We start from the raw sequence: 26851 nt of genomic DNA on the forward strand, positions 1-26851 counted from the left end.
CTTTGCCCCTCCAGTGCCCACTGGAGGCCAGGCTGAAGAGGAGGCAGGCGCAGCTGGCTTCGACTCTCAGCCTTGCACAAAGCCGGAGCCTGCTGTTAATCAGTCATCTGGGCGGATCCCGACAATATTTCAGAGCCTGGAAGCTCCTCAGCGATGTCAGATGACATTGGACGTTAGCCTACTGTCAGCTGATTCTGGGTGACCTAGAATAGAAGTATAGCAAAATAAGCTTTGGTCATAATTTTTATAACCCTTGCTGCAGCGCTTAGCAGCTAAGAGAAAAGAGCAGCATATTTATTACTGTGTATGCAGCCTGGCTGAATTAATATTAAATCAAGAGTTCAACTGAGCTTTAATACCACTAAGCAGATTAACATCACTACCCCCGAAGGAGCTGCTTATTTATTTTGGGTGGCACGTTACCTCTGTATCTCTGCTGTCTAGGGTACTTGATGAGAGCTGCAGTAAAGGGAATGTCCACACGACAGATGTCTTTTCTGTGCTTTTATTACCCAACAGGGTAAAATGATAGAAATAAATGGAAGGTGAAGGGATAGCAGAATGAAAGATAGCAAGTTCAGGTGTAACTGGATAGGGAAACAGTCCTGCTTCCAACAACAACTTTACATCGCCACTCTAGCCAGAGTGGGTATAGTGCATCTGGACAGGCCTCTCTCACCAGCCTGGCAGCCAGAGTGTCACTCGAACGTAGGATTAAGTCTCTGCCACAGACCCTCCTAAAGGTTGGAGACAATTATGGTCCGAAATCCTCTTTCATTAGATTCAGCACCCGGATCTCCTTCAGGTAGTTTTGGTCAAATTAGCAACTGACAGGCGACCAACATACAGCCTCTCAGAACCAAGGTTTGTCCTCCAATGAATGGACAGGCCTCTCCTGGAACACCAGCCTCATGCTTGGTATCTTTCAGACAGACTCCTCATCAGTCGGCTTTCTCCAATTGGACGGACAGCTCAGCACCCCCTTTAGATTGGGGACCCAGTCGATCACTGGGCCCGCACAGCAGATCAATTGCTCCAGGCCAACGTGGTCCTGGAACCAGGAACACTGCGACACACGCACACCCCGGCCAGCAGGGCCATTTGCGGGGGTTGTCTTGGAATGGCTACCCCAATGGTGGGTGACAACACGAGGAAGAACCCCAGGAGAATGGCGTCTGGCCCTAAATACCCCTCCCCAGCATGCACAGCGAGGCGTGATTGGCTACTGGGGGGGATATCCAACCGCACTTGACTCCACTGCTGCCACATATTGTCCAGGGGCGGAACTCACTCCCCCAGAAACGACAGCATGTACAGTCAGCACAGCCAAAGCTAGAGCAGAGGCCCCAAATTTAAACAATTAGCCAACTATTTCTCTGAACTTTCCCCTAAATTCCCAATAGCACTGGCTCTGAAAATAGCCAGGCGCTACATTTATAATTATAGGTCATGTGATAATGGGTCAATGATAACTGCCCTCTTACAACTGATATGGCCCCCTTGCTGTTCTATCCCACACTCTCTAACCCACATCTTCAATCTCTCCATTTTCACCACCACCTTTCCTTCCCCTCTAAAACATGCACTGGTTACCCCCATACTTCAAAACCACAGGACCCCATCTGTTTGAACAATTTAAGACCCATTTCTCTGCTCTTGTTTGCCACTAAACATCTTGAATGCTTTGTCCACAATCATTTGAAACTGCCCTACTAAAACTCACTAATGACCTACTTACTGCTAAAACCAATGCCAATTATTTCAGAATTACTTAGACCTCTCTTTTGCCTTTGACACAGTTGACCTTCCCCTCCCCATCAATAAACTCCACTCCCTTGGCCTCTGCAACTCTGCTCTTTCCTAGTTCTCCTCCTAAATTTCTCATTGCACCTTTGTTGTCGCCTAAAACTCTATCTCCTTCACTCATTTTCCTTTTTCTGTTGGGGTACACCAATGCTCTGTCCTTGGACTGCTCCTATTCCCACTATTCTACCTTTTCCTGGGCCAGCTGATAACCTCCTATGGCTTCCAATAACACCTCTATACCAACGACACCCAGGTCTACCTCTCCACTCCCCAGCTCACCCTCTCAATTCCAGAATGGAACCTCTGCCATAGGCCCTTTAAATGAATGTCAGAATGGAACCTCTTTTATTAACGTCGCCACAGGTACCGACTGAAAGAGGGGTCAATCCTTCAGTGTCAGGTCACCTCGATCCCCGGTGGTTCATCAGAATCCTGTTGGACCGCCAGCCTCTCATTGGCGCTCCTCAGATGGACTCCCCACCGAACAGCTAGACTCGCTTGGGATCTTTGAAGTGGGAACCCAGTGGACCACTGGGTCCCCGTCCTGCTCGAATGCTCCAGACCAACTTAGGCTCGAAACCAGGAACACCGCATAGCGCGCACACTCCGGCCAGGTAGGCCATAATTCCGGAGCGCCGTGAGGTGTCCACCCTAAAGGTGGGTGCCACACCGGAAGAAGACCACACAAAATGGCGTCTGCCTCATAAGTACCCCCCTCCCAGCATGCCCAGCGAGGCCCAAACCTCCTGATTGGTCGCTGGGAGAGAACACCCAAACCTCAACTCCACTGCTGCCACCTACCGCACTGGGGTGGGAAAACACCCCTGCGCGACAGAATGAGCGCACAGCACAGCCAAGCTGAAGCAGAGACCCTAATCAAATGGTTGCAAATTGGAATCAGAGTCACTTACACTCTGATTACCCCTAAATTTCGATAGCACCGGATACCTTAGAAGTAACCAGACGCTACAATATATACACACACACACACACATACAATGCCTTGAAAAACTATTCATACCCCTTGAATTTTTCCACATTTTGTTATGTTACAACCAAAAATGTGAATGTATTTTATGTGATAGACCAACACAAAGTTCCAGGTTAGGCGATACACAGTAGTGCCAGGTTAGGGTAGTAGTGCCATGTTAGGGTGGTATAGTGCCAGGTTATGTGATAGTGCCAGGTTAGGGTGGTATAGTGCCAGGTTAGGGTGGTAGTCCCAGGTTAGGGTGGTATAGTGCCAGGTTAGGGGGTATAGTACCAGGTTTGGTGGTATAGTGCCAGGTTAGGGGTGTAGTGCCATGTTAGGGTATGTCAAGTTAGGTGGTATAGTGCCAGGTTAGGTGATAGTGCCAGGTTAGGGTGGTATAGTAAAAAAGAAAAAAGAAACAAAAACCAAAAGGTTGACGCTGCGCTAAATTAAATATTGAATTATAAATGTAAATAGCTGCTAGCACTAAATTGTGTACAACAACTTGGTAACATAAAAAAGAAAAAAACAGTGCAGCGCTAGTGAGTGATATTGTGCTCATATAAATTAATAATAAACAAAAAAAGTCATTCTGGAATAAACTGAAAATTTAGCCAGAATAGGAAAAAACATAAAAATGCAGATGGATATATGAAGAAAAAGTCTTAAAAAGCCACGAAACAAAGTTCATATGACTCTATCCAGTAATTTTCCTTGTGAAAGAGAAGTGGATTGTGCAGACAATGTGAAAGACTCTTGATTGATGTGAGGTAAGCTGTCACCAATACACCCGTGAGGAAGGATAAGATTGCCTGCTTACCAGATGAAAAGACTGTTTTGCATCAGTCTAATAGGGCCTGTGGGAAGTCTGGTCTCCCAATACCTTAGCCGTCAAGATAACCACGGTATAGCTCAGCATACAATCCGAAGAGTCATAAACCAAAAAAAAGAGAAGAAGGACCTCTCATAGCGTATAACGTTTGAAAATAGAAGAGGGTTTAATAAAAATTGCACTTACAATTAGGCAATATAAATACAGCATGGATAGCAAAACGTCTCCGATCTCTTGTTCCGATGCTTCTCGCTACTCGGTCAGGAAAACACAGCCGGCGTTCAGGACGGAACGCGATGACGTCACGGCACCCTACGATCGTTTCGTCGCTAATGGACTTCAACGGGGGAGTAAGCCGGATCGCAGGTTAGGGGGTATAGTGCCAGATTAGGGTGGTATAGTGCCAGGTTAGAGGGGAATAGTACAAGGTTAGGGTATAATGTCAGGTTAGGTGGTATAGTGCCAGGTTAGGGTATAATGTCAGTTTAGGTGGTATAGTGCCAGAGTAAATACATGACAACATGAATAGATAAGTGAATGCTGGTCCTGTTCCCCTCTTCCTCTGTCACGTGCACTAAAAGTCTAAATGAACACATGGCTGTCCCTGCTGCAGAACCTCATCCCCCCCTCCCTTAAGTAAACAAAGAAAGAAAAAAAACTCACATGGGTACAAGCTGAGGACTAATTCTGTCTTCTTCCTGGAACTGAAGTCAAAATGTGGCGGGTGGGAGGGGCTGCAACATGGGCAAAGTATTATTGGCTAACAGTGAGATGAGATGAAAATATTTCCCCTGTGATGGTCGGCAGTCGGGACACTAAATCGTCATCATGCAGCCCTGAATCTTACTGCTGTGCTGTGAGCTCTTCAGCTGGAGCTGGCTCTGCCTTTTGTCATTATGACAAGCAGGAGACCCAACATTGAGGAATGGATGATCGGCACAGCAATTATAGAACGATTCTCTGTGTCTATCCCTCCAGCAGCTAAGACCTTACAGGAGAGGGGAAGGGAGAGACACACAAAGAAACACTCTATAATTGCCTTGACGATCATTTTAATTTGGGGGGCACAGCTGTGCATCAACTCCGCTCTTCCTCCCACATACAGCAACTTCCTCCCGCCGCCCACCCGTATACACTGCACTGCCGCGGACCGAATAGTGAGCGCCCACACTGCAGGGAGAACATTAAGATGTGCCGAAGGGGTAGTCACCTGACCCACACACTAAAAACACTTTCCCAGCCCTTCCCAGGAGAGGAGAGCACAGACTGTGTGTTCTGCTGTGGGTAATCTGAGCAGCGAGTAGACTGCCAGCTACTCACCAGCACCCCCTTCATGTGGCGCCCATGGCACTTGCCATGTCTGCCATACCCCTGATATGCCACTGCACCCATTTCTTGAATGGTGACCAGACACTCCTTACAGATGTGGGAATGGGATTACCTAATGTTTTCACATACAACACGCATGACAACAAAATTCTGCTGTTTCCACCAGGAATCCACAGACACTGTAGTTGCACCCTGGTGTCACCAAAACTTCTTATAAAACCTTTTTAACTCAGAGGTGATACCATTTGAGACATTACAATCTAAACAATATTTTTGACCTAGAGCAGTTTTCCAGTACCTTCAAATCAATACTTTCTCTTTCGATTTATACCTCCACAACAAGATTTATCCTTGCGTATGTACTTCCAGAGATACATTTCAGTAGACCTACAAAGCTTGGGCCTTGTTTCTTTTATATACACCCCACTCTTGGAAGAATTGCATAAAATATCCCCCACTTATGTAGTTAAATGGGAACTGGATTTTCAGAGATCCCTTTCGATATGCTTCCAGTGGTTCAAATTTGGATAGATACAGTCAAAAGCTGAGCCCATGTTGGAACATTTGCGGCAAATTACAAATTTCTTTTATGCTGGTACTAGCTCCCTTTTGGAATAGCCCTTTCAGTCCCCACATACCAATCATTGTGTTTTCAGGGTTGTCAGGCAGATAGTTACATTTTACACATATGGTGGAAATGCCCTAAGTTTAAGAAATTCTGGATCAGGGTATACCAACTCCTGTATACGGTAATGTATAGGATTCTTATGAGGCCCTATTGAACATGAAACCTGATTGCTTCCAGTACGTGTTCATGCGCTACTTCCTTATTTTTCTGTTCAATGTCGCCTCTGCGTAGGCAAACCACGGCGTGTTACAATTTTTGAAAATCCAATAAAATATTAAAACAGAAACCTGATTGCCTCATGACCACTTATATTCTAAAAGGTACTTCACAGATCCAAAGTGACACTTTGGTTACATTTTAAAAGGAGTGGACTTCATAGGTTAAATCTTTGTACTTTTTGCTTTTTTGGGGGGGGGGGGGGTTATTTGTTATTAGCATATCCCCTTTCAGGAGCATTGTTAACTGTGGACAAACAGATTGCAAAAGATACCATGCCTGTATACCGTAAGGCTGTCTCGCTGGCCCACCTCAAGTGCCTGGTTTCCCAGACCTTTCCCTTTATCTCTCACTCTGCTTCTCCAGCACCCTGATCCTTCCCCATCTTGGTTTTCCACTTTTTACAATTTCTTTAGCTTTTTATTTTATTTAATTTTTTTAATTACCTCATAATATTTTTACTTATTGCCTTTCTCGGGCTCTGTAGTTTGAAAACCAAACTTGTACAATATCCTTTATTAATCGGGGTAGACAGACTTGAGAAAGCATACTTTACAAGAAACTTTTCTCTGTACCTAAGGTTATCATACATTTCACTTGACTTTCAACTGAACATAATGGATGCTATACAGTGGATTATGATGCACAAGTGTATGTTTGACTTGCTTTAAATCTATTGGACCTTGTCATAAGTCTACATGTTTATCTTCTTATGCTGTGTACACATTCCGACAACAAAACCGTGGATTTTTTTCCAACTGAATGTTGGCTCAAACATTTGTTTGCATACACACGGTCACACAAATTTTTTCGGAAATTCCTAACGTCAAGAACGCGGAGACAACACGTACGACGAGCCAAGAAAAATTCAAGGCAGTGCGGCTCTTCTGCTTGATTCCGAGCATGCAAGGATTTTTGTGAGTCGGAATTGCACACACACGATCTGAATTTCCGACAAGAACTTTTGTTGTCGGAAAAATTGAGAACCAGCTCTCAAACATTTTATTTTCTAAATTCCGACAGCAAATATCCAATGGAGCCTACACACGGTAGGAATATTCGACCAAAAGCTCACATCGAACATTTGTTGTCGGAAATTCCGATCGTGTGTATGCGGCATTACTGTATGTTTGTTATTGAATCGTGAATAAAATATTTGAGTGAAAACAATATTATATGGGCATAAAAGTATTTTATTTATTTTTTTATGCAGTGAACATTTCTTGTGTTGGTGCTTAGTTGTCACATGGTCTTCAGGTAATTTTGTCATATGAGATGTCTTGATTCTAAAAAAAAGTGATGCAACTGTAAATCCTTAGCCTGATATATTGGGGAGAAGAGTTATATTATGGGGAAAAAAAATGTTTTTCTTTTGATTCATAGCTATACATTAATGCAATAGCAATGTAATCTTAGATATTGCTAAGGTTTAACATTTCTCTGTTGCAAAGCTAAACATGTGAAGCAATTCTCTATGTCTACAAAATAAATTGTGCCACAGAGTATGTTTTTCTACTTTTAGGAACGTATAGATGTTGTGGGATTTACTCTGGGGATCATTGCAGTCCTGGTGTCCTGGACAGTTCGAGTACCTGTCATTACAAAAGTGGTAAGAGAATAACAGAATATATCTCTGCGTCCTTAACTGCAGTTACTTGTTAAAACAAGGGAAAACCTGTCTGTTTCTTTATTTTGTTTCTTAGGGCCAGATTCACATAGAATTACGTTGCTCCTGGGCAGCGTAACGTATGTGATTTACGTTACACCGCCGCAGGTTTACAGCATAAGTGCCTGATTCTCAGAACTCTTACCTGTAAACTTGTGGCGCTGTATCGGGCACCATTTAAATTAGGCACGTTCCCGCGCCGAACGTACTGCGCATGCTCCGTCGGGTAAATTACCTGACGTGCATTGCGCTAAATGACGTCGCACGGACGTTATTTGTTTTGGCGTTAACGTAAATGGCGTCCAGCGCCATTCACGGGCGACTTAGGCAAACGACGTTGTTTTTTAAATTTCGACGCGGGAACGACGGCCATACTTAACATGGCTTAGGACACCTAGGATGTAGTCCTAATTTTACGCGGCGTAACTCGACGGAAACGACGTACAGTTAGATCGACGGGCAGCTCGGACGTTCAGGGATCACCGTAAGTATTCATTTGCATATTCTACGCCGACCGCAATGGCCTCGCCACCTAGCGGCTGGCCTAGAATTGCATCCTTAAGATCCGACAGTGTAATTCAATTACACCTGTCGGATCTTAGGGCTAGCTATGCATAACTGATTCTATGAATCAGTCGCATAGTTAGGACGGCCCTAACACAGAGATATGACGGCGTATCAGGAGATACGCCGTCGTATCTCTTTTGTGAATCTGGCCCTTAGCACCCAATTATTGAATGGCTACATGTCTGCTGTTAGCCCTATAGGACTGATATAGTTGTTCCTTATGTCATTTAGGGCTACATTGGCAATTAAGTACCTTTGCTGCTGAGAGATTTATTTACTTGTTGCCCATTATTATGACAGCACATTTCAATGTGTTACAGTTGAGGATACTGCTAGTAGGTAATTTTCTCGGTAGCAAAAAAAATGTAGTACCCTGTATGGCAGACCTGGGCAAACTACGGCCCGCGGGCCGTATACGGCCCGGCGGACCTTTTAATCCGGCCCCCCCCCCCCCGCCGCCGCCGCCACCGCCACCAAAATCGCCGCCGCCGCAGCTGCCACGTTAATCACCGCGGCGGGGAACATTACAGACAGCGTTCGTTTGAACAGCTGTTTTCCCCGCTGCGCATAGACACTCCCCCTTGGACGGATCTGTCCAATCGCGAGCAAGGGGGAGTCACATAGACACTCCCCCTTGCTCGCGATTGGACAGATCCGTCCAAGGGGGAGTGTCTATGCGCAGCGGGGAAAACAGCTGTTTAAACGAACGCTGTCTGCCGCGGTGATAACAGTAGGCAGCAGGGCCGCTGATAGGCCAGTACAGCCAGCCCTGTTGTAGCGGGCCCGCCCCCATCAGCTACACAGTGTGGGCCGGGCATCATTAAAATGCTTTACTGCATTTAAAAAAAAAAATGTTTTCTAAAATCTTCCCCGCCTCCACTTGCTTACAGAGTGGTTATATACACTTACTGGACCCCATCGGGTCAACACAGGGGCCCAGGAGGGGAGCACAGCGGAGGGACTATTTCTTTGTTTTCGGGCACATGTACATCATGCCGCCCCACTATTATAATAGTCCCGGCAGGCGGAGTGATACGGCGATTCTCCTTTCGGCTCCCGGCTGCTTCTCTCATGAGATATGATAGAGTTGAGCGGCTGACAAGGAAGAGCAGGAGGCGATCGTGGCTGCACTTGGACACAGTGAGTGGGCAATAGAGAAATAATACTCACTGTGTCCTATTATATGTATCTTACAGCACATCAGGTTACAATCATCACACAGGTGAGGCAGAACAGCAGGGTCTCTGTCATGGCTCTGTGTCACATGGCTGTTGGGTGCTGACTTTGTTATGGTTGTACTGTTACAGTCTGTTATATACAATACAGCCATAAGTTAAGTCAGCACCTAACAGCCATGTGACATAGAGCCATGATCGACCCCATGGTTACTGTGCTGCCTGCGTGATAATTGTAACCTGATGATAATAAGAAATATGCTACTTTAACCACTTGGGATCCGCGCTATGGATGAAAGACGTCCACAGCGCGGCTCTCAAGTGCCGGGTGGACGTCCTGTTGTTGTCATTCTCAAACAACGTGCCCGGCGCATCGCTGGGAAGCCGATGGTGTACCTGGTGGCCGCGATGTCCGCCAGGTACCCACAATCGGCGGTGACAGCAGAGACGTGGAGCTCTGTGTGTAAACACAGAGCTCCACGTGCTGTCAGGGAGAGAGGAGACCGATCTGTGTCCCTTGTACATAGAGACACAGATCGGTCACCTCCCCCAGTCAGTCCCCTCCCCCCACACAGTTAGAACACACCCAGGATACACATTTAACCCCTTCCTCACCCCCTAGTGTTAACCCCTTCACTGCCAGTCACATTTACACAGTAATCAGTGCATTGTTATAGCACTAATCGCTGTATAAATGTGAATGGTCCCAAAATTGTGTCAAAAGTGTCCGATACATCCGCCGCAATATCGCAGGCCTGCCAAAAAAAAAAAATTGCTGATCGCCACCATTACTAGTAAAAAAAAAAAAAAACAGAATCTATCCCCTATTTTGTAGGCGCTATAACTTTTGCGCAAACCAATCAATATACGCTTATTGCGATTTTTTTTTTAACAAAAATATGTAGAAGAATACGTATCGGCCTAAACCGAGGGAACTTTTTATATATTTTTTTTAAATTGGGATATTATAACAAAAAGTAAAAAAATATTGTGGTTTTTTTTTAAAAAAATTTCTGTCTTTTTTTGTTTATAGCGCAAAAAAATAAAATCGCAGAGATAATCAAATACCACCAAAAGAAAGCTATATTTGTGGGAAAAAAATTATAAAAATATAATTTGGGTACACTGTTGTATGACCGCGCAATTGTCATTCAAAATACGTCAGCGCTGAAAGCTGAAAATTGGTCTGGGCACGAAGGGGGTTTAAGTGCCCAGTAATGAAGTGGTTAAACTTCATTTGGGGGAGCAGTAACAAGGACTTTATCACTTCCTGTTTCAGGCTCCTGTAAAGAAGCCATTACAAACTTGAACAAGCATCTGATTAAAATGATCTCGGTTTGATCAGATGCATTGGAGGTCAGAGGACAGATGTGGGGTCTAAAAGACCTCATATCTCTCCATAAAGAGAACCTGTGATGGCCCATGCTATCACAAGGGATGTTGTCCATCCCTTGTGAAAGCAAAAATCTAAAGATACAGTGTAAGATTTATTTTTTTATTATTTGTAATAAATAAAATACAATTTAAAATACATTTAAACTGCCCCCTGCTCCTTCATGCTTACTAATTGCAAACACATGCATTGGCTCTGCACGCATATGTAAACGGCAACAAACCTGCATTTCGCTTCAAGGCGGGGGGGGGGGGGGGGAAGGGCGTGGTTGAAGGGGGCCCCTTCAGGTAGACTGTACGGGGCCCCATGATTTCTAACAGCGGCCCTGGTAGGCAGGGCCGGTACAAGGCAGGGGCGGGAGGGGCGAGTGCTCCGGGCCAGACCTGGCCCGTCCATGGGACCCAATGGGACCATTGGTACCAGGCGGCACCTAGGAGGGAGCGGCAAATTCCGGCGGCAGAAAGTTATAATACTAGCGCTGCGGCGGAGAGCAGAGCGATGCCGACCGCGGCGACCGGCACCTAGCAAGCAGAGTGATCAGGACATCAGGAGGAGGAGCCGAGGACGCCGCGGCCGCCCCAGCATTCACAGCGCGCCTCCGCGCCAAATTGCAAATTGCTTCCGCCCATCTCGAGTCCACAGCGTGAGGGAACTCAGGGAAGTGTGGGGTTGAGGGCTGAGGAGTGGACAAGGAGGTGAGAGAGCTGCAGTGCTGACTGTGCTGAGTGTGGCCGACCACCGACCTGACTGAGTCTGACTGACAGTGTGAGCCAGCCTCTCAGACACTGAAAGAAAAGTAAGTATAGCTGTGGCATGTGTGCTGGGGGCCTGGGGCCTGGGCAGCTGTTACTTCCTCAAACGAAAAAACAAACAAAAAAATTGAAGCCTCACTGTGCCCATCATATGCAGGCAGCCACTGGGCCCATCAATTGTCACCACTATGACATGCCATCAAACGCAGCCACTGTGCAATCAAACACAGCCACTGTGCCATGCCATCAAACGCAGCCACTGTGCCATCAATTGTCGCCACTGTGCCATGCCATCAAACGCAGCCACTGTGCCATCAATTGTCGCCACTGTGCCATGCCATCAAACGCAGCCACTGTGCCATCAATTGTCACCACTGTGACATGCCATCAAACGCAGCCACTGTGCAATCAAACACAGCCACTGTGCCATGCCATCAAACGCAGCCACTGTGCCATCAATTGTCACCACTGTGACATGCCATCAAACGCAGCCACTGTGCAATCAAACACAGCCACTGTGCCATGCCATCAAACGCAGCCACTGTGCCATCAATTGTCGCCACTGTGCCATGCCATCAAACGCAGCCACTGTGCCATCAATTGTCGCCACTGTGCCCATCAAACGCAACCACTGTGCCATCACACGCAGCCACTGTGCCATCACATGCAGCCACTGTTTAATCAATTGTTATTGATTAAACAGTGGCTGCCTGTCCCCAGCGTCTGTCCCCCTCCTGTGTCATGTCCCCAGCGTCTGTCCCCCTCCTGTGCCATGTCCCCAGCCTCTGTCCCCCTCCTGTGCCATGTCCCCAGCGTCTGTCCCCCTCCTGTGCCATGTCCCCAGCCTCTGTCCCCCTCCTGTGCCATGTCCCCAGCCTCTGTCCCCCTCCTGTGCCATGTCCCCAGCCTCTGTCCCCCTCATGTGCCATGTCCCCAGCCTCTGTCCCCCTCCTGTGCCATGTCCCCAGCCTCTGTCCCCCTCCTGTGCCATGTCTATAACAAGTACTCGTACCAGTTGTCCAACAATGATATTTACTGCTTTTTATAAAGAAATACAATTGATTTTATGCAGTATTGAGTTTAGCCTTTTGGCCCGGCCCTCCAAAATATTTTTAGTTTCTCATGTGGCCCCATCGAAAAAATAATTGCCCACCCCTGCTGTATGGCCTTAAATGGTCACTAAAGGATTTTTTTTTTTTAGCTAAATAGCTTCCTTTACCTTACTGCAGTCCTGGTTTCTTGTCCTCATTGTTCATTTTTGCTCTGATATTGCTGTAATTCTCCTCTGTTTTGGACACTTCCTGGTTGTTTCCTGATCACCACAGTACTGGGAGATTTTAGTTTCGTTTTCAAACCAATACTGCTCTATGACACTGTCCAGCAGATACAGCATAACATGCTAAAACAAAACTAAATGCAAAAACGAAACTAAAAAACTACAGGTACATTATATGATTGATTTTTATCTATTTTTAATAGTTTTTCAAAGGAATCAGTTAACTATTATGTCTCTATACCCTGTAAACAGTCATTTCAGCAAAAAATTTTTTTTCCTTTAGTGACTCTTTAAGCTTGCCCAAAGTTAATAGAATGCCATTACCTGATTGGTTTCTATTAGCGATGAGCTCAAGTGACAGCTTCTAGCAGGTTCACCTGAGTGAACCTGCTAGAAGCTGTCATTGCAGTGGGCCAATCATAAGCGGCCAAGCAATTTCCAGCCCTCAGCTGCATGTATACATGCCCCTTGTATATGTGTGGCTGTTGGACAGGTAATGCCCTGGTCACAGATGATTGGTCCAGCACAGTGATAGCTTTTTGGAAGGATTGCTCAGGTGGGTTTGGACTAGGATCCAAACACAGTCGAGCTCATGCCTAGTCTCTAAGGGCCAGATCCTCAAAAGGGATACGCCGTCGTATCCCTGTTTCTATCTTTGGAACTGATCCACAGAATCAGTTTCCAAGAGATAGACAGAAGATCCGGCATGTGTAAGAGACTTACACTGCCGGATCTTAGGATGCAGTACCGCATCCGCCGCTGGGGGCATTTCGAGTCGAAATGCCGCTTCGGGTATGCAAATTAGCACTTACGGAGATCCACGAAGCTTTTCTGCTTCGTTTTTTCTCCGTAAGTATTAGTTTGCCTGCGTAACTTTAGGGCTGCTTTTACAAAGTGTAAACTGTTTACACCTTGTAAAAGTAGACCCTTCTTACCCGCGACGCTGTGTTTTTTTTTTTTTTTCCCGCCGTATCTTTTTTTTTTCCCGACGCAACTTTTTTTACCCGGCGCGATTCACAAAACTCGGCGTAACGTAAAACCGCGCTATACCCGTCGGGAATATGACGTCACGAGCATGCGCAGTACGTCCGGCGCGGGAGCGCGCCTAATTTAAATGGGACTCGCCCCCATTTGAATAGGAACGCCTTGCGTCGGCGGAATTTAAGTTACACACCCGAAAATTTCTAGGTAAGTGCTTTGTGGATCGGGCACTTAGATAGAAATTTTCCGGCAGTGTAACTTAAATGGGAAAAGATAAGTTACGGCGGCTGGCTGTGGATCTGGCCCTAAGTGTGAAAGTGTTACTACTCTGTACACTCTGCAGAACAAGAACTATTTGAATTATTTGCACTTTTGCCCTCTGGTGTTTTTTTTTACTTAGCCGTTATAATCATTTGCAGTGCAAAGGAATGGTGTTCCCAGTAATTCAGGTCTGGGCTGTCCTCTTCTCTGCTTTGGCAAGCATTATGTATGCGGCTGCCATCATGTCACATGACCGACATCAGGAGTACTATGTGAGAGCAATTCCTTGGTTCCTTATCTCAATGGGCACCGCTGCTCTGGATGTTGCTGTATCCTTTATCAACTAATTATCTTAGTTTTAAATAAACTCAGACCATTAGGACTATGTAGCTGCAGGATTAGGATTTAAGATGATATTGAATATTAAAATTACTTAAACTGGTATTAAACCCAAAAATATTTATTTTTTATATTGTAGTTTAAAATCCATAAATGTGGGGGCTTCATTTGTTTTCTTTTGTTTAGGCCTTTTTTACCTTTATTTTACATCTGGTGATCCATACTTCCTGCCAGGGTGGCTGTTTATTGACCGGAGGAGCAACGTAGATACCTTTTGGACAGCAACATTTTCAGTCTGGCGAGAGGATAGTGTTAGATATATTAGCAGATATGTCTGGACATGACTAACAAATTAAAGCGGAAGTCCAGCTAATGCTTTTTAAAGTGGAGGTTCACCCAAAAAATCTATTTTTAACATTAGATTGAGGCTAATTGTGCGAAGCAGAATCGGGTGTTTTCTTTAAATCAATGCAGTACTTACCGTTTTAGAGAGAGATGTTCTCCGCCGCTTCCGGGTATGGGCTGCAGGACTGGGCGTTCCTATTTGATTGACAGCCTTCCGACGGTCGCATACAGCGCGTCACGAGCTCCCGAAAGTAGCCGAACGTTCGGCTACTTTCGGGAGCTCGTGAAATGTATGCTGTATTTACTGAAAATTTATGAGGACCTCAGCCAATCTCCAGTAAAGGGCTGGCAGGGGGCAGACCACCTCATAAATAGGCATGAGTTATGTTAGCAGGGACAGTCGGGTAGATGATGGAGTGCTGAGGAGGTTGTCTGTTGCCCTTGAGGGTGCCTCCTAGTCTGGGGGGGTGACCTTGGGCCGGGGCTCGGGTGCTGGAAGGATCCTGCCAAAACACACAGAGGAAGCCCTTCCTGGAGGCACATGAGAACGGAGAGAGGACAGCAGGATCAGGTCAGCACATCTGGGAGGTCTCCTGAATCTCAGCCAGGTGGGCTGCTAAGTTTCCATCTGGAGGACCATGGGGAACAGTTAGCCTGGGGGGCTAGTGAAAGGGGCAGCTGCAGCCAGGTGGGCTGGCATCAGTAGCCACAGGAGTGATACAAGCTGGACACTGTAATTCTTGCTACACAATAAAGGGCATTGGGTTCCTTCCTGTGTAGAGAATGGGGAGATGATGGACAGCCGCACTCAAAATAACTTCAAAAAAGTTGTCTTTATTAAATAAAAGTCGGCATGCAAAACAAAACACAGCCACAGAGGAGGATAGCCGCACATGTTTCGCACTATATTAGTGCTTAGTCATGGGCTATCACCTTTAATCTTACTGTGAGCTTTACAGTGACCCAGCTGGGTTCTGCAAGCACATGTGTGCTGGAGGAAGAAGAGGATCTGTATATAGAGACTGTATATAGAAAGTAAATTAAACATTGAAATTAAATTAAACAAAATTTCACTCTGGAAGCCACAGTATTGTCTTCTTTACCTTCTTTCATAAAGTCTAAGCCTAGCTGTTTATGAAACTGGCCAGAGCTACAAAAGCAATGGGTAGCAATTTAAATCCTATTTCATAAAAAGAAAACGGGTTTCTTTATCGTAATAAGCATTCAACTTCTTTTGAGAGGACTTTGTAGGACTACAAACTAATCCACTTTTCTGTTTATATTTAAAGAACTCTTTTAGTCTTTACATTCCTTAACAGTCTGACACCTGCAGCTGATGTTCCTTTCATGTATGATGAAAAATAAGCTGATACAGCAGATGGGTCCTGTGATGGATGTCACACTGGATGACGAGAGCTGTAAACTGGTGGCACATATGGAAGAATCTAAACCTGGAGCACCTGGAGGCCTCATAAATATAGACAAAGAGGTTTGTTGTTTGTGTGAAAGTACTAACGTGATGAACAATTATCTACAAAAAATTATATATTTAATTTAATATAAAGCCTCCTGTCTATGTATATAGGAGACAATATCTACATTGTGCTTGTGTAATGTTTGACAATATTATTTAATACTAGGAGGACCTGTAAAATGCCACCCATACTGTATACAGATATGTAATTTTTCCTGTATTGTCCAATATTTTATAGCTAAGAGTCATGGTAGTAAGGTGAATAATGTAAGGTTTAATATAGTCAGTTTTGTGATCATATTTTTTCTTGTTTTATAACATCCGCCTAGAGAAGACTATGTTTAGGCTACTCAGCTGATTGCCACTTGCACAAGCCTTTCCAATGACTTCAAGCTGACCACAGATATTAAAAATGTACCCTGCAGCTACTGAACTATTTTTGTTTTCCCTGAATGATAAATTACATAAGCATGTATGTCATGAAGACCTCCTCAGCACATTTAGTGAAACTCTATGCAAACAGCTAAACAAAAAAGTTTTAATACTCAATTGTGTACTATTTTGCCATAAAAAAAAAAATCTGTATATCTTTGTTGTGATCTACTTAATTCGGTCACACTACACAGATAGGAGGATCACTCTGCTATGCCCGGGTTCACCTTTTCTATGTGCTGGATCACTGCTACTAATTTGTCCATGGCAGTAATTGGGATTTATAGTCCGATAAGAAGGCTGTAGACAGAGAAGTTACAAAGGAAGCTACATAATGAAACCAGAACAAAAATGTGTATCACAGGTCTAAAAATCAGTCAATCACATGAACTTGTTGAAATTCAAACCGAGCATCAGAGTGGGAAAGAAATGGGATTTAAGTGACCTTAAACATGGAATAGTTGTTGGTGCCAGATGGGCTGGTCTGAGTATTTCAAAAACTGCTGATCTACTGGGATTTTCATGCACAACCATCTCTAAGGTTTACAGAGAATGGTTTGAAAAAGAGAAAATATCCAGTGAGCGGTAGTTGTGTGGATGAAAATGCCTTGTTGATCTCAGAGGAGAATGAATAGACTGGTTCGCGATTATAGAAAGACAACAGTAACGCAAATAACCACTCGTTACAACCAAGGTATGCAGAATACTTGAAGCAGATGCGCTATAGCAGCAGAAGACCACATCGGGTGCCACTCCTGTCCGTTAAGAACAGGAAACTGAGGCTACAATTCGCACAGGATCACCAAAACTAGACAATAGAAGATTGGAAAAACGTTGCCTGCTCTGATGATTCTCGATTTCATCTGCGACATTCAGATGATAGGGTCAGAATTTGGCATAAACAACATGAAGGCATGAATCCATCCTGCCTTGTATCAATGGTTCAGGCTGGTGGTGGTGTAATGGTGTGGGGGATATTTTCTTGGCACACTTTGGACCCCTTAGTACCAATTGAGCATTGTTTAAATGCCACGCCTACCTGAGTATTGTTATGCGACAAAGAATTAAGACAGTTCTGAAAGCAAAAGCGAGGTGTACCTAATAAAGTGGCGGTGAGTGCATATACAGTGGGGTTGATTTACTAAAACTGGAGAGTGCAAAATCTGTTGTAGCTTTGCATGGTGGCCAGTCAGCTTCTAACTTCAGCTTGTTCAATTAAACTTTGACAAAAAAAAATGAAAGTTGACTGGTTTCTATGCAAAGCTCTACAAAATGTTGCATTCTCCAGTTTTAATAATTTGCTCATAGTATTTATTTTAATTGTGTATTTGTCTTTTAGATATTAGATTTAACTCTGGTACAAAGTATACTATCAGTTGGGAAAGTTCAACACTGCCAAAATGTATGGAGGGGGGGGGAGGGGTTACTTCTAAAGTCTAAAGAAGCCCTTAAGCATCCTTTTTGCTTTGTACTCTATACTAAAACAGTCTACATGTCTTGCTTTAATTTTCATCCATCACTTTGTGTTTATCCTTTTATATTTTTAGAGGCTACATTGGACTCCATTAAATATGCTTCCTAATAGAAGTCTTAACACAGGACCATCTTTGGGACATTACATGAAGCTCCGTATTCAGCAGGTGCAAGAGGTATGTTGTAAATTAGTATGGCATGGCCAAATCTATGCAGATATTTAAAAAAAAAAAAAAATAACGGGTCAAGTGCCTAATCCTGAATTCTGAAGGAACATTTCAATGCAACTAAAACTAAGAAAAAATTGCTAGCATTGCTTTATATTGTCATTTACCTGGGGGTGTAATCTTTGGCATGCCTCCTCATGTGCTGGCATTCCCCCGTTTGGTAGAGGATGAATGTCCATCCAGTGACGATGTGCATTAGCCACTTACATATCCATTTTTTTTTTCATTACTCTATTAGAAGCCTGTCCGTCCCATTGAAGTGAGCTCAACCAGCTATGCCTGAAATCATTTGTACCCCTTTCTACTGGATTTTATTTGTAGCATTGTGGCTGCTTGTCATTGGCTATAGATCCTCTTTTTGTGAAACTGGAATGTAATTTCCTCTGACCACCATTCTGTTTAGTAATTTTTTATGCAAAAGTAAATAATAAAACTTTTCTAGCCATTGAAGACTTTTGTGTACTTTTGTGCATAGAGTTTCTGATATGCACTCCTTAATATAATTTTTATTCTACACCTCATTTAAGCCAAGCCTCATGCCACACCTCCTTTCATGGTATATTGTTGTCAGTTCTAAATTGTGAGAGTCTGTTTCAGTTACCATCCATGTGTCCAAAACTCACAAGCACATGTGTTTTTGTGTTTTAGTTTTTTCCCAAATGTGATATCACACACCATGGGCCAGATCCACGAAGAAGTTACGACAGCGTATCTATTGATACGCCGCGTAACTTCTAGGTTGCTCCGGCGTATCTTTGTTTTGTATCCACAAAACAAGATACGCCTGAAGCTGGGCTAGATCCGACTGGCGTACGTCTTAGTATGCTGTCGGATCTAAGGTGCATATTTACGCTGGCCGCTAGGTGGCTCTTCCGTCGATTTCCACGTCGAGTATGCAAATGAGCTAGATACGCCAATCCACAAACGTACGTCCGGCCGGCGCATTTTTTTACGTCGTTTCCGTAAGGCTTTTTTCGGCGTAATGTTACCCCTGCTATATGAGGCGTACTCAATGTTAAAGTGGAGGTTCCATCAAAAAAACAATTTTGCTTTAAACTGTAGCTTACGACTAAAAAAGAAAAAAAACGTTTTTTTTTTTTTTTTACTCATCTGGAAATGCCTGTTGCTATGCGGTCCCACGAAATCTACCTTTGAAACCACCTAGGATTCTGACATCATCTCGCTCTAATGCTCCTGGGAAATGTGTGTCATCATTTCCCAGGATGCAGTGCGCTGTCCAATTATCACTCCCCATCCAAGACTTCCAGGAAGTCACAATGCCCACAAGCAAAATGACAACGGTGTAGATATAGTTTTATAAACTATCTTTTTTGAATATCTATGCGGATCGGCGGCGGATTGTAAAATAGTAAGTGACCAGATTTATATTATAAAAACGCAGGATGAAAGGACATACATTTAAAAAATGCTAATTGTGGTTGGAACTCCGCTTTAAGTATGGACGTCGGGCCAGCGTCGAATTTTACGTCGTTTACGTCATTTGCGTAAAACGTTTGCGAATAGGGCTTTGCGTAGAATTACGTTCACGTCAAAAGCATTGGCTTGTTGCGGGTTAATTTCGAGCATGCGCACTGGGATACCCCCACGGACGGCGCATCCGCCATTAAAAAAAACGTTGATTACGTGGGGTCAATAGGAATTACCATAAAACTCGCCCCCATCTCATCCATTTGAATTGCGCGCCCTTACGCCGACACAGTTACACTACGCCGCTGTAACTTACGGCGCAAATTCTTTGGGGATACGGAAAATACGCTGTAAGTTACGGTGGCGTAGTATATCTGAGATACGCTACGCCGGACGTATAGATGCGACAAGGTACGTGGATCTTGCCCCATGTCTCTATGCTCTGGGCAGCTGCTAATATGCTCTCTCTGTTCAACCAAACATTTAGCTTGAACTTTCTTAAATATTTAGGATGGGGTCGGAGCAGTGAGATTGCCGGGAGATGGCCAGACCAATCCTGGGACCATTCATAATAAGGAACCACTCCGTTACCTTGATTTGCCGCGGTATCCGCCCACTTGTATTTCACACTACTCTTCCAGCTCTTCTGACAGGTCCTCTAACACAACTGATCTGGAGGTATGTTCTTTCTATCTCTCTGAGTTATAGAATTGGCCAGAGCTTATCTAACCATGCTGAGACCTGGAATGCATGTGTTGTTTGCTGTAACAATACTCATTGTAAGTATGGAGAGAGAAAAGGATACTTGCACATGGTACTGATATTTGAGCATCAGTATTCCTGGCCAAAATTTGTTGTGTATTTGCATATATTTGCACAAACACGCATAAAATAATTTAATAAAGTAATATACTGACCGATAATTATGATTTCCATATTTTTCTTTACTTTTCTATATGCAGAACATGCTTTTTCTTTTTTTTCTTTCACAAGAAATGTGCAGAACATGTTTACACATCTGTGTGTACAGGCACGTTGAAAACAATTGGCTGCATTTAGATTAGTAAAAAAAGTCTTGAGTATTTACGCAGCAGAGTGCAAGAGGCGTAAGAAAATACAAATCTTGAAATGAATGCTTTAAATCAAACATACAGTATTTTTGGATATTTGATTCACAGTGGAAAACTTCACATTTTTCCTCCTTATTCGGACATACAAATATCTCCTAGCTGAAGCAGTCTTTATTTTATCTTTTAGGTACATTGGACAGAAACAAGCTGTGTGTTGTCTTTTTTCAGAGGAGAGTTAAATTTGAATTTAAGTGTTTTTTGTAGACTTTTTAAAAATCTATTGATTGAATTTAATAATTACACTGGTGGCCAGAGACACTGGTTACATAGTTAAAAAAAGACACTAGTCCCCTCCACCTAGTACCCAGATAGAAAGGATAACTTGCCACACATTTGTGGCAGTGTTGAATTGTATATCTGTTAACTTGCTGCACATTGTCACTGGCAAGTTGGACACTTTCAGAGCACTTGAAGTTCTAGGCCCGCATTCAGAAAGGAGATACAACGGCGTATCTCCGGATACGCCGTCGTATCTCTGAGTGTGCGGCGTCGTATCTATGCGACTGATTCATAGAATCAGTTACGCATAGATTTCCCTAAGATCCGACCGGCGTAAGTGTCTTACACCGTCGTATCTTAGGCTGCATATTTACGCTGGCCGCTAGGTGGCGTTTCCGTATATTTACGCAATGAATATGCTAATTAGGCAGATACGCCGATTCAGAAACGTACGTCTGGCCGGCGATTCTTTTTTTTACATTGTTTATGTTAGGCTTTTTCCAGCGTAAAGTTACCCCTGCTATATGAGGTGTAGCCAATGTTAAGTATGGACGTCGTTCCCGTGTCGAGTTTTAAAAATTTTACGTTGTTTGCGTAAGTCGTTCGCGAATAGGGCTGTACGTAAGTTACGTTCACGTCTAAAGCATTGACGATTTGCGGCGTAATTTCGAGCATGCGCACTGGGATTTTTTCACTAACGTCAAATAAAAAAATGTAATTTAAATAAAACACGCCCACATCATCCACATTTGAATTAGGCGGGCTTACGCTGACACACATACGTTACGCCGCCGTAACTAAGGGCGCAAGTTCTTTCTGAATACGGAACTTGCGCCCTAATTATTGGCGGCGTACCGTATCTGAGATACGTTACGCCACCCGGAAAGATACACCAATGTATCTGAATCCGGCCCCTAGTTGACACTTTTCCAATTTGTAACAAATTTGCATGGCAAGTCTCTAGCAAGAGCAAAGTTGCAGTGATGAGTCTACAGCAAAAGCTCTGCAATTCTACAGCATGAAAATTCAGTCACAGTGGCCCCTGTGGTGGGATGACTATTGCACAATAAATCAAAAAGCATAAAAGGGGAACAGGGATGGGGAGAGCACTCACATTAGCCACATCCGTAAGTATTGTAGACAAAAGAAGGGAACAATTACTCGCAAGAAGCAATTGATGGTCGGACTTTGGAGGCAAGACGGAAGTATATAAAAAATATAAATTTATTACAAAAATATAGATTTAACAAAGAACAATAAAGATAATAAAACCATATAGATTGAATAGTATATATGGACAATATCCTCTGTACATCGACGATGTACAGAGGATATTGTCCATATATACTATTCAATCTATAATGTTACAGGTAATCTAGAGCTAGAATTATTTCTCTCACTCTAATGTTCACAGCGATACCTCACGTGTGGTTCTAACACTGTTTACATATGCGTGTGTAACTTACATATGTGTTCGCTTCTGTGCACAAGTATGGAGGGATGGGAGCTCTTTTTTAAAGAGGACCTGTAATTTTTCATTTCTATTACAAGGGATATTTACATTCCTTATAATAGTGATAAAAAATTAAAGCGGAGGTTCACCCTAAAACAATTATATACCATTCCAACCAGCATACTGCCGACATGTACAGTATGCTGTTTTTTTTTTTTCCGATGTACATACCGTTTCATACTTGTTTTTCTTTCCAGACTCCCGCGGGGAATAGGCGTTCCTATGAAGAGGCGTAGATGATTGACGTGCGGCTAAGGCGCATCACACGTTCCGAAAATAGCCGGACTGGGACTCGGCTATATACGGCGCCTGCGCAGTCAGCTTCTAGTCTGTGCGCAGGGGCCGTATAGAGCCGAGTCCCAGTCCGGCTATTTTCAGAATGCGTGACGCGCCTTAGCCGCACGTCAATCATCTACGCCTCTTCATAGGAACGCCTATCCAGTGGGAGTCTGGAAAGAAAAACAAGTATAAAACAAGTATAAAACGGTATGTACATCGGAAAAAAAAAAAAACAGCATACTGTACATGTCGGCAGTATGCTGGTTGGAATGGTATATAATTGTTTTAGGGTGAACCTCCGCTTTAATTTTTTATCACCTTTATTACTATTATAAGGAATGTAAATATCCCTTGTAATAGAAATGAAAAATGACAGGTCCTCTTTATGGAGAGATCTGGGGGTCAATACGGCCCCAAATCTCCTTTACCTTTTAAAAGCAAAAAATAAATAAACTGATCTTTTGCTTCAGCCATAAGCTCAGTAATTCTTACTTGCAACTTGCAAACCGCAACGTATATATACCGTATTTATCGCGGTATAACGCGCTCCCGCGTATACCGCACACCCCTAATGTTGCCCCGAATCCTGTGGAAAAAAAGTTTTTTTTGTACTTACAGTTTTGGTGTCTTGTGCGGCGTCCATCAGCGGCCTCGTCGGGTCCGGCGTCCGTCTGCGGCTTAGGGTGTCCTCTTCGTCGGGTACGGGTCCTTCTGCGGCTTCCGGGGGTCCTCTTCGTCGGGTCCGGGGTCCGTCTGCGGCTTCGGGTGTCCTCTTCGTCGGGTCCGGCGTCCTTCTGCGGCATCCTCGCGGTGTCCTCCCCGCTCGTTTCCTGCGCCGAGTTTGAATACTGCGCCGACATATACCGAGCGCAGTACACTTGTGTATCGTCGGGCAGGCTCGGCAACTCTCGCGCTGATGTCCTGTACGCTCAGGACGTCAGCGCGAGAAGTGCCGAGACTGCCCGAAGATACACGAGTGTACTGCGCTCGGTATATGCCGGCGCAGTATTCAAACTTGTGGCGGGAAAGCGGGTATCGGCGTATACCGCGCACCCACAATTTTGCCCTGATTTTCAGGGCAAAATAGTGCGCGGTATACGCCGATAAATTCGGTACATATTGCGGTTGACTTCAGGATTTTTATAATGCAGCATTCAGCAACAATTCCCCATCATAGTAACATTCCACCAGCCTCGCTAGCTCCTTTCCATCTCCTTATTGTCTTGATGGAAACATTCTCCTTGTTCCTTAATTACTGCACTTGGATTTTCTGGTAAAAACTCCAAGTGTGCATTCAATAAATTCATTTTAACACTCATTGAGCAAATCCAAAAGTTTCTATTTTTCCAACATGTTTTCAACGAGTGCATATTCTTTGTTCTTATTTTTCCCAAGGAACTTAGTAACCATGCTTTTGAAGGAACTCCAGGCCTTTTTTTCAATTCCGGTCACCATAGACTAGATTTTTTCATCTGACTGCAGTCTTCCAATGTTTGGCATGCCAAAAATGCTTTTTTGGTCACTTCTTTCAGAGGTATTTAAAGCATTTTCCACTTTTGTGTAATGCCTTATTAAACGGTTTCATTTATATGAATAGGTGGCAGTAGTATTTTCTTTGGGTAAACTGGATTTTTACACAAAATATGCATGTTTTCAGGTCCTAGAGTTCTTTCCAACAATTTTAAGGTCTCCACAAATCACCCAGTCAAGTTCATTATATTTTATCTTTGTGAGAACTATTTCTAAATTCTCATAACTTTTTTTGGGATGTACCGAGAGAGTACAGAGGCATACTTGTCCCCATAGTGGAAAAGAACAGCTTTTAGTCTTCTTTTACAAGTTGATGAAAAGTCGCCATTCATCTGTTTTGTACTCTATGCCAAATTTCAGTATGAAACCATCAGTATTACTACAGTAGATTAAATCATCCTCCTGTAAAAAGTATTTTGGTGAACTCCTTTTAATTTTTTCTTTTAATCTGGACCCTAAGGCCCAGATTCTCATACAATTACGTTGCTCCTGGGCAGCGTAACGTATGTGATTTACGTTACACCGCCGCAGGTTTACAGCGTTAGTGCCTGATTCTCAGAACACTTACCTGTAAACTTGCGTCGGTGTATCGTAAAAGCGCTCGGCGCAAGCCCGCCCAATTCAAATGGGGCAGGCACCATTTAAATTAGGCGCGCTCCCGCGCCGAGCGTACTGCGCATGCTCCGTCGGGTAAATTACCCGACGTGCATTGCGCTAAATGATGTCGCCCCGACGTCATTTGCTTAGACGTTAACGTAAATGGCGTCCAGCGCCATTCACGGATGTCTTACGCAAACAACGTAATTTTTTGAAATTTCGACGCGGGAACGACGGCCATACTTAACATTGGTTGCCCCTCATAATAGCGGGGGCAACTTTACGCGTCGCTTAAGCTACGGAAACGTCGTAAATTCTCAGCGTCGACCGCGCGTATGTTCGGGAATCTCGCGTAATTACCTAATTTGCATAGACGACGGGGAAAACGACGATGCGACACCTAGCGGCGTGAAAAAAAATAGCATTTAAGATCTGACAGCGTAAGAGCCTTACGCCTGTCAGATCTAATGGGTATCTATGCGTAACTGATTCTAAGAATCAGTCGCATAGATACCCGGGGCCAGATTAGGACTTACGACGGCGCAAATGGTGTTGCGCCGTCGTAACGCCATTGAGAATCTGGGCCTTAGAATTTAGCAAAGTTTTTGATAATACAAAATCCCTCATTTCATATTGAGAGAAGAACCGAGGGTCTTAACTTCCTATACTACACTAAAAAATGTTATGAACACTATCTAAACCGGAATTATTGGGTGATCTTCCAGTGTTAGGCTCCATGCACACTTGGCTTAAGAAAATGTATATTCTCTTAGGAGTAAAAAACACTCATATAGACTATTTTTTGTTCAAATTTTAGAAGAGTTTAGTAGAGTTTTACATTTTTTCTGCCTCCAAGCTCCAAACAGAAACGCAAACCAGATTTTTTTTTGTTCCTGCTTCTAAACGTTAAACTCAAAATATGTCTCTTACCGTCCTAATATGCATGTACACATATGATGGCATTGAGCTGCTTCTACAGGCAGAACACAAAACTCCTGTAGAAGCAGCAATTTTTAAGCCAGTGTGCATGGAGCCTTACTGGTTAAAGTAGAACTGGAATTTCTGGGCCATGCGAAACACAAAAATAAGTTCAAAATCACTGACAGAAATCTCACAGGATAATCAGTGTCTGCATTCAATTTAAAGCTGGCTATTAACTGAATTCACAACTGATGGGAATTTTTGACTCAGTATTTATAGTCAGTTTTTTTATAGAAAATTTTGGAAATCTGGTATGTTCACTAGCCTGAGACAGACAGGGAAGACAACTTCCTAGACTACAAAAAGACGAACCATTGCTGTATACTGCATATGTAAAATTACTGTTTGAGGTATGAAAATGTATTTACATATCTCATTCACTAGCCTGAGACAGCCATTATTTTTTAATTCCCACCCCCACTCCTTTTCTGAAGTCATGTGGTTACTTTTCTGGATTTTGATTGGATGTTAGTGATCATGTTGACAAGAGCTCCAGACCGAGCTCCAGACAACAGACCCACCCACAGATGGGTGGGATAATGCATGGGAACAATATGTATAATTTGTGACAGTGCTAGGCCCTGCCACTGTGCGAGGATAAGTAGAAAATGCACAGTATTTGTACTTTTGCAGAGTGCAAAATTCGAGAGTGTTGTTTCTGAGTAGAGAAGACTGGCTTGTCCGTGTTCTCTGGCTTTTCCCCTGGATCAGAGCCTGAAGTGTGAAGGCTTTAAAGCGGGAGTTCACCCCCAAATCAACTTCCTGACATTAGTTTCAGCATACTGCTAACATCTGCAGTATGTTGTGTTTTTTTTTTTTTCCCGCTACTTCTCGTTTATGAGCCCTTGTTATCCGACTCCGAGCGGGGAATCCTGCGGGGAGTAGGCGTTCCTAAGTGAAGAGGAGTTGATTGACGGGCTGCTAAAATGTGTCACAGCTTCCGAAAATACCCAAAATGACACTCGGGTGTTTACGCCACTAAACGGCGCCTGCCGTGTAGAGCTGACTGCGCAGGCGCCATAAACACCC

The 26851-nt window shown here is 43.9% G+C and overlaps 1 protein-coding gene across 3 annotated transcripts in view; it reads left to right on the forward strand.

The window, feature by feature from the left end:
• TMEM44 (transmembrane protein 44) overlaps nt 1-26851 on the forward strand; it is a 52783-nt gene that overhangs the window by 19482 nt on the left and 6450 nt on the right. For 2 of the 3 annotated variants that reach the window (XM_040349505.1, XM_040349507.1), the window contains exons 5-9: nt 7307-7393; nt 14014-14184; nt 15873-16028; nt 17993-18094; nt 20084-20251. In XM_040349505.1, the coding sequence (XP_040205439.1) occupies nt 7307-7393; nt 14014-14184; nt 15873-16028; nt 17993-18094; nt 20084-20251 (684 nt within the window). The remainder of the gene's footprint in view (nt 1-7306; nt 7394-14013; nt 14185-15872; nt 16029-17992; nt 18095-20083; nt 20252-26851) is intronic. The other variant, XM_040349506.1, reaches the window with a different exon arrangement.

This window comes from Rana temporaria, chromosome 4 (assembly GCF_905171775.1).
Source record: "Rana temporaria chromosome 4, aRanTem1.1, whole genome shotgun sequence".
Taxonomy (NCBI): domain Eukaryota; kingdom Metazoa; phylum Chordata; class Amphibia; order Anura; family Ranidae; genus Rana; species Rana temporaria.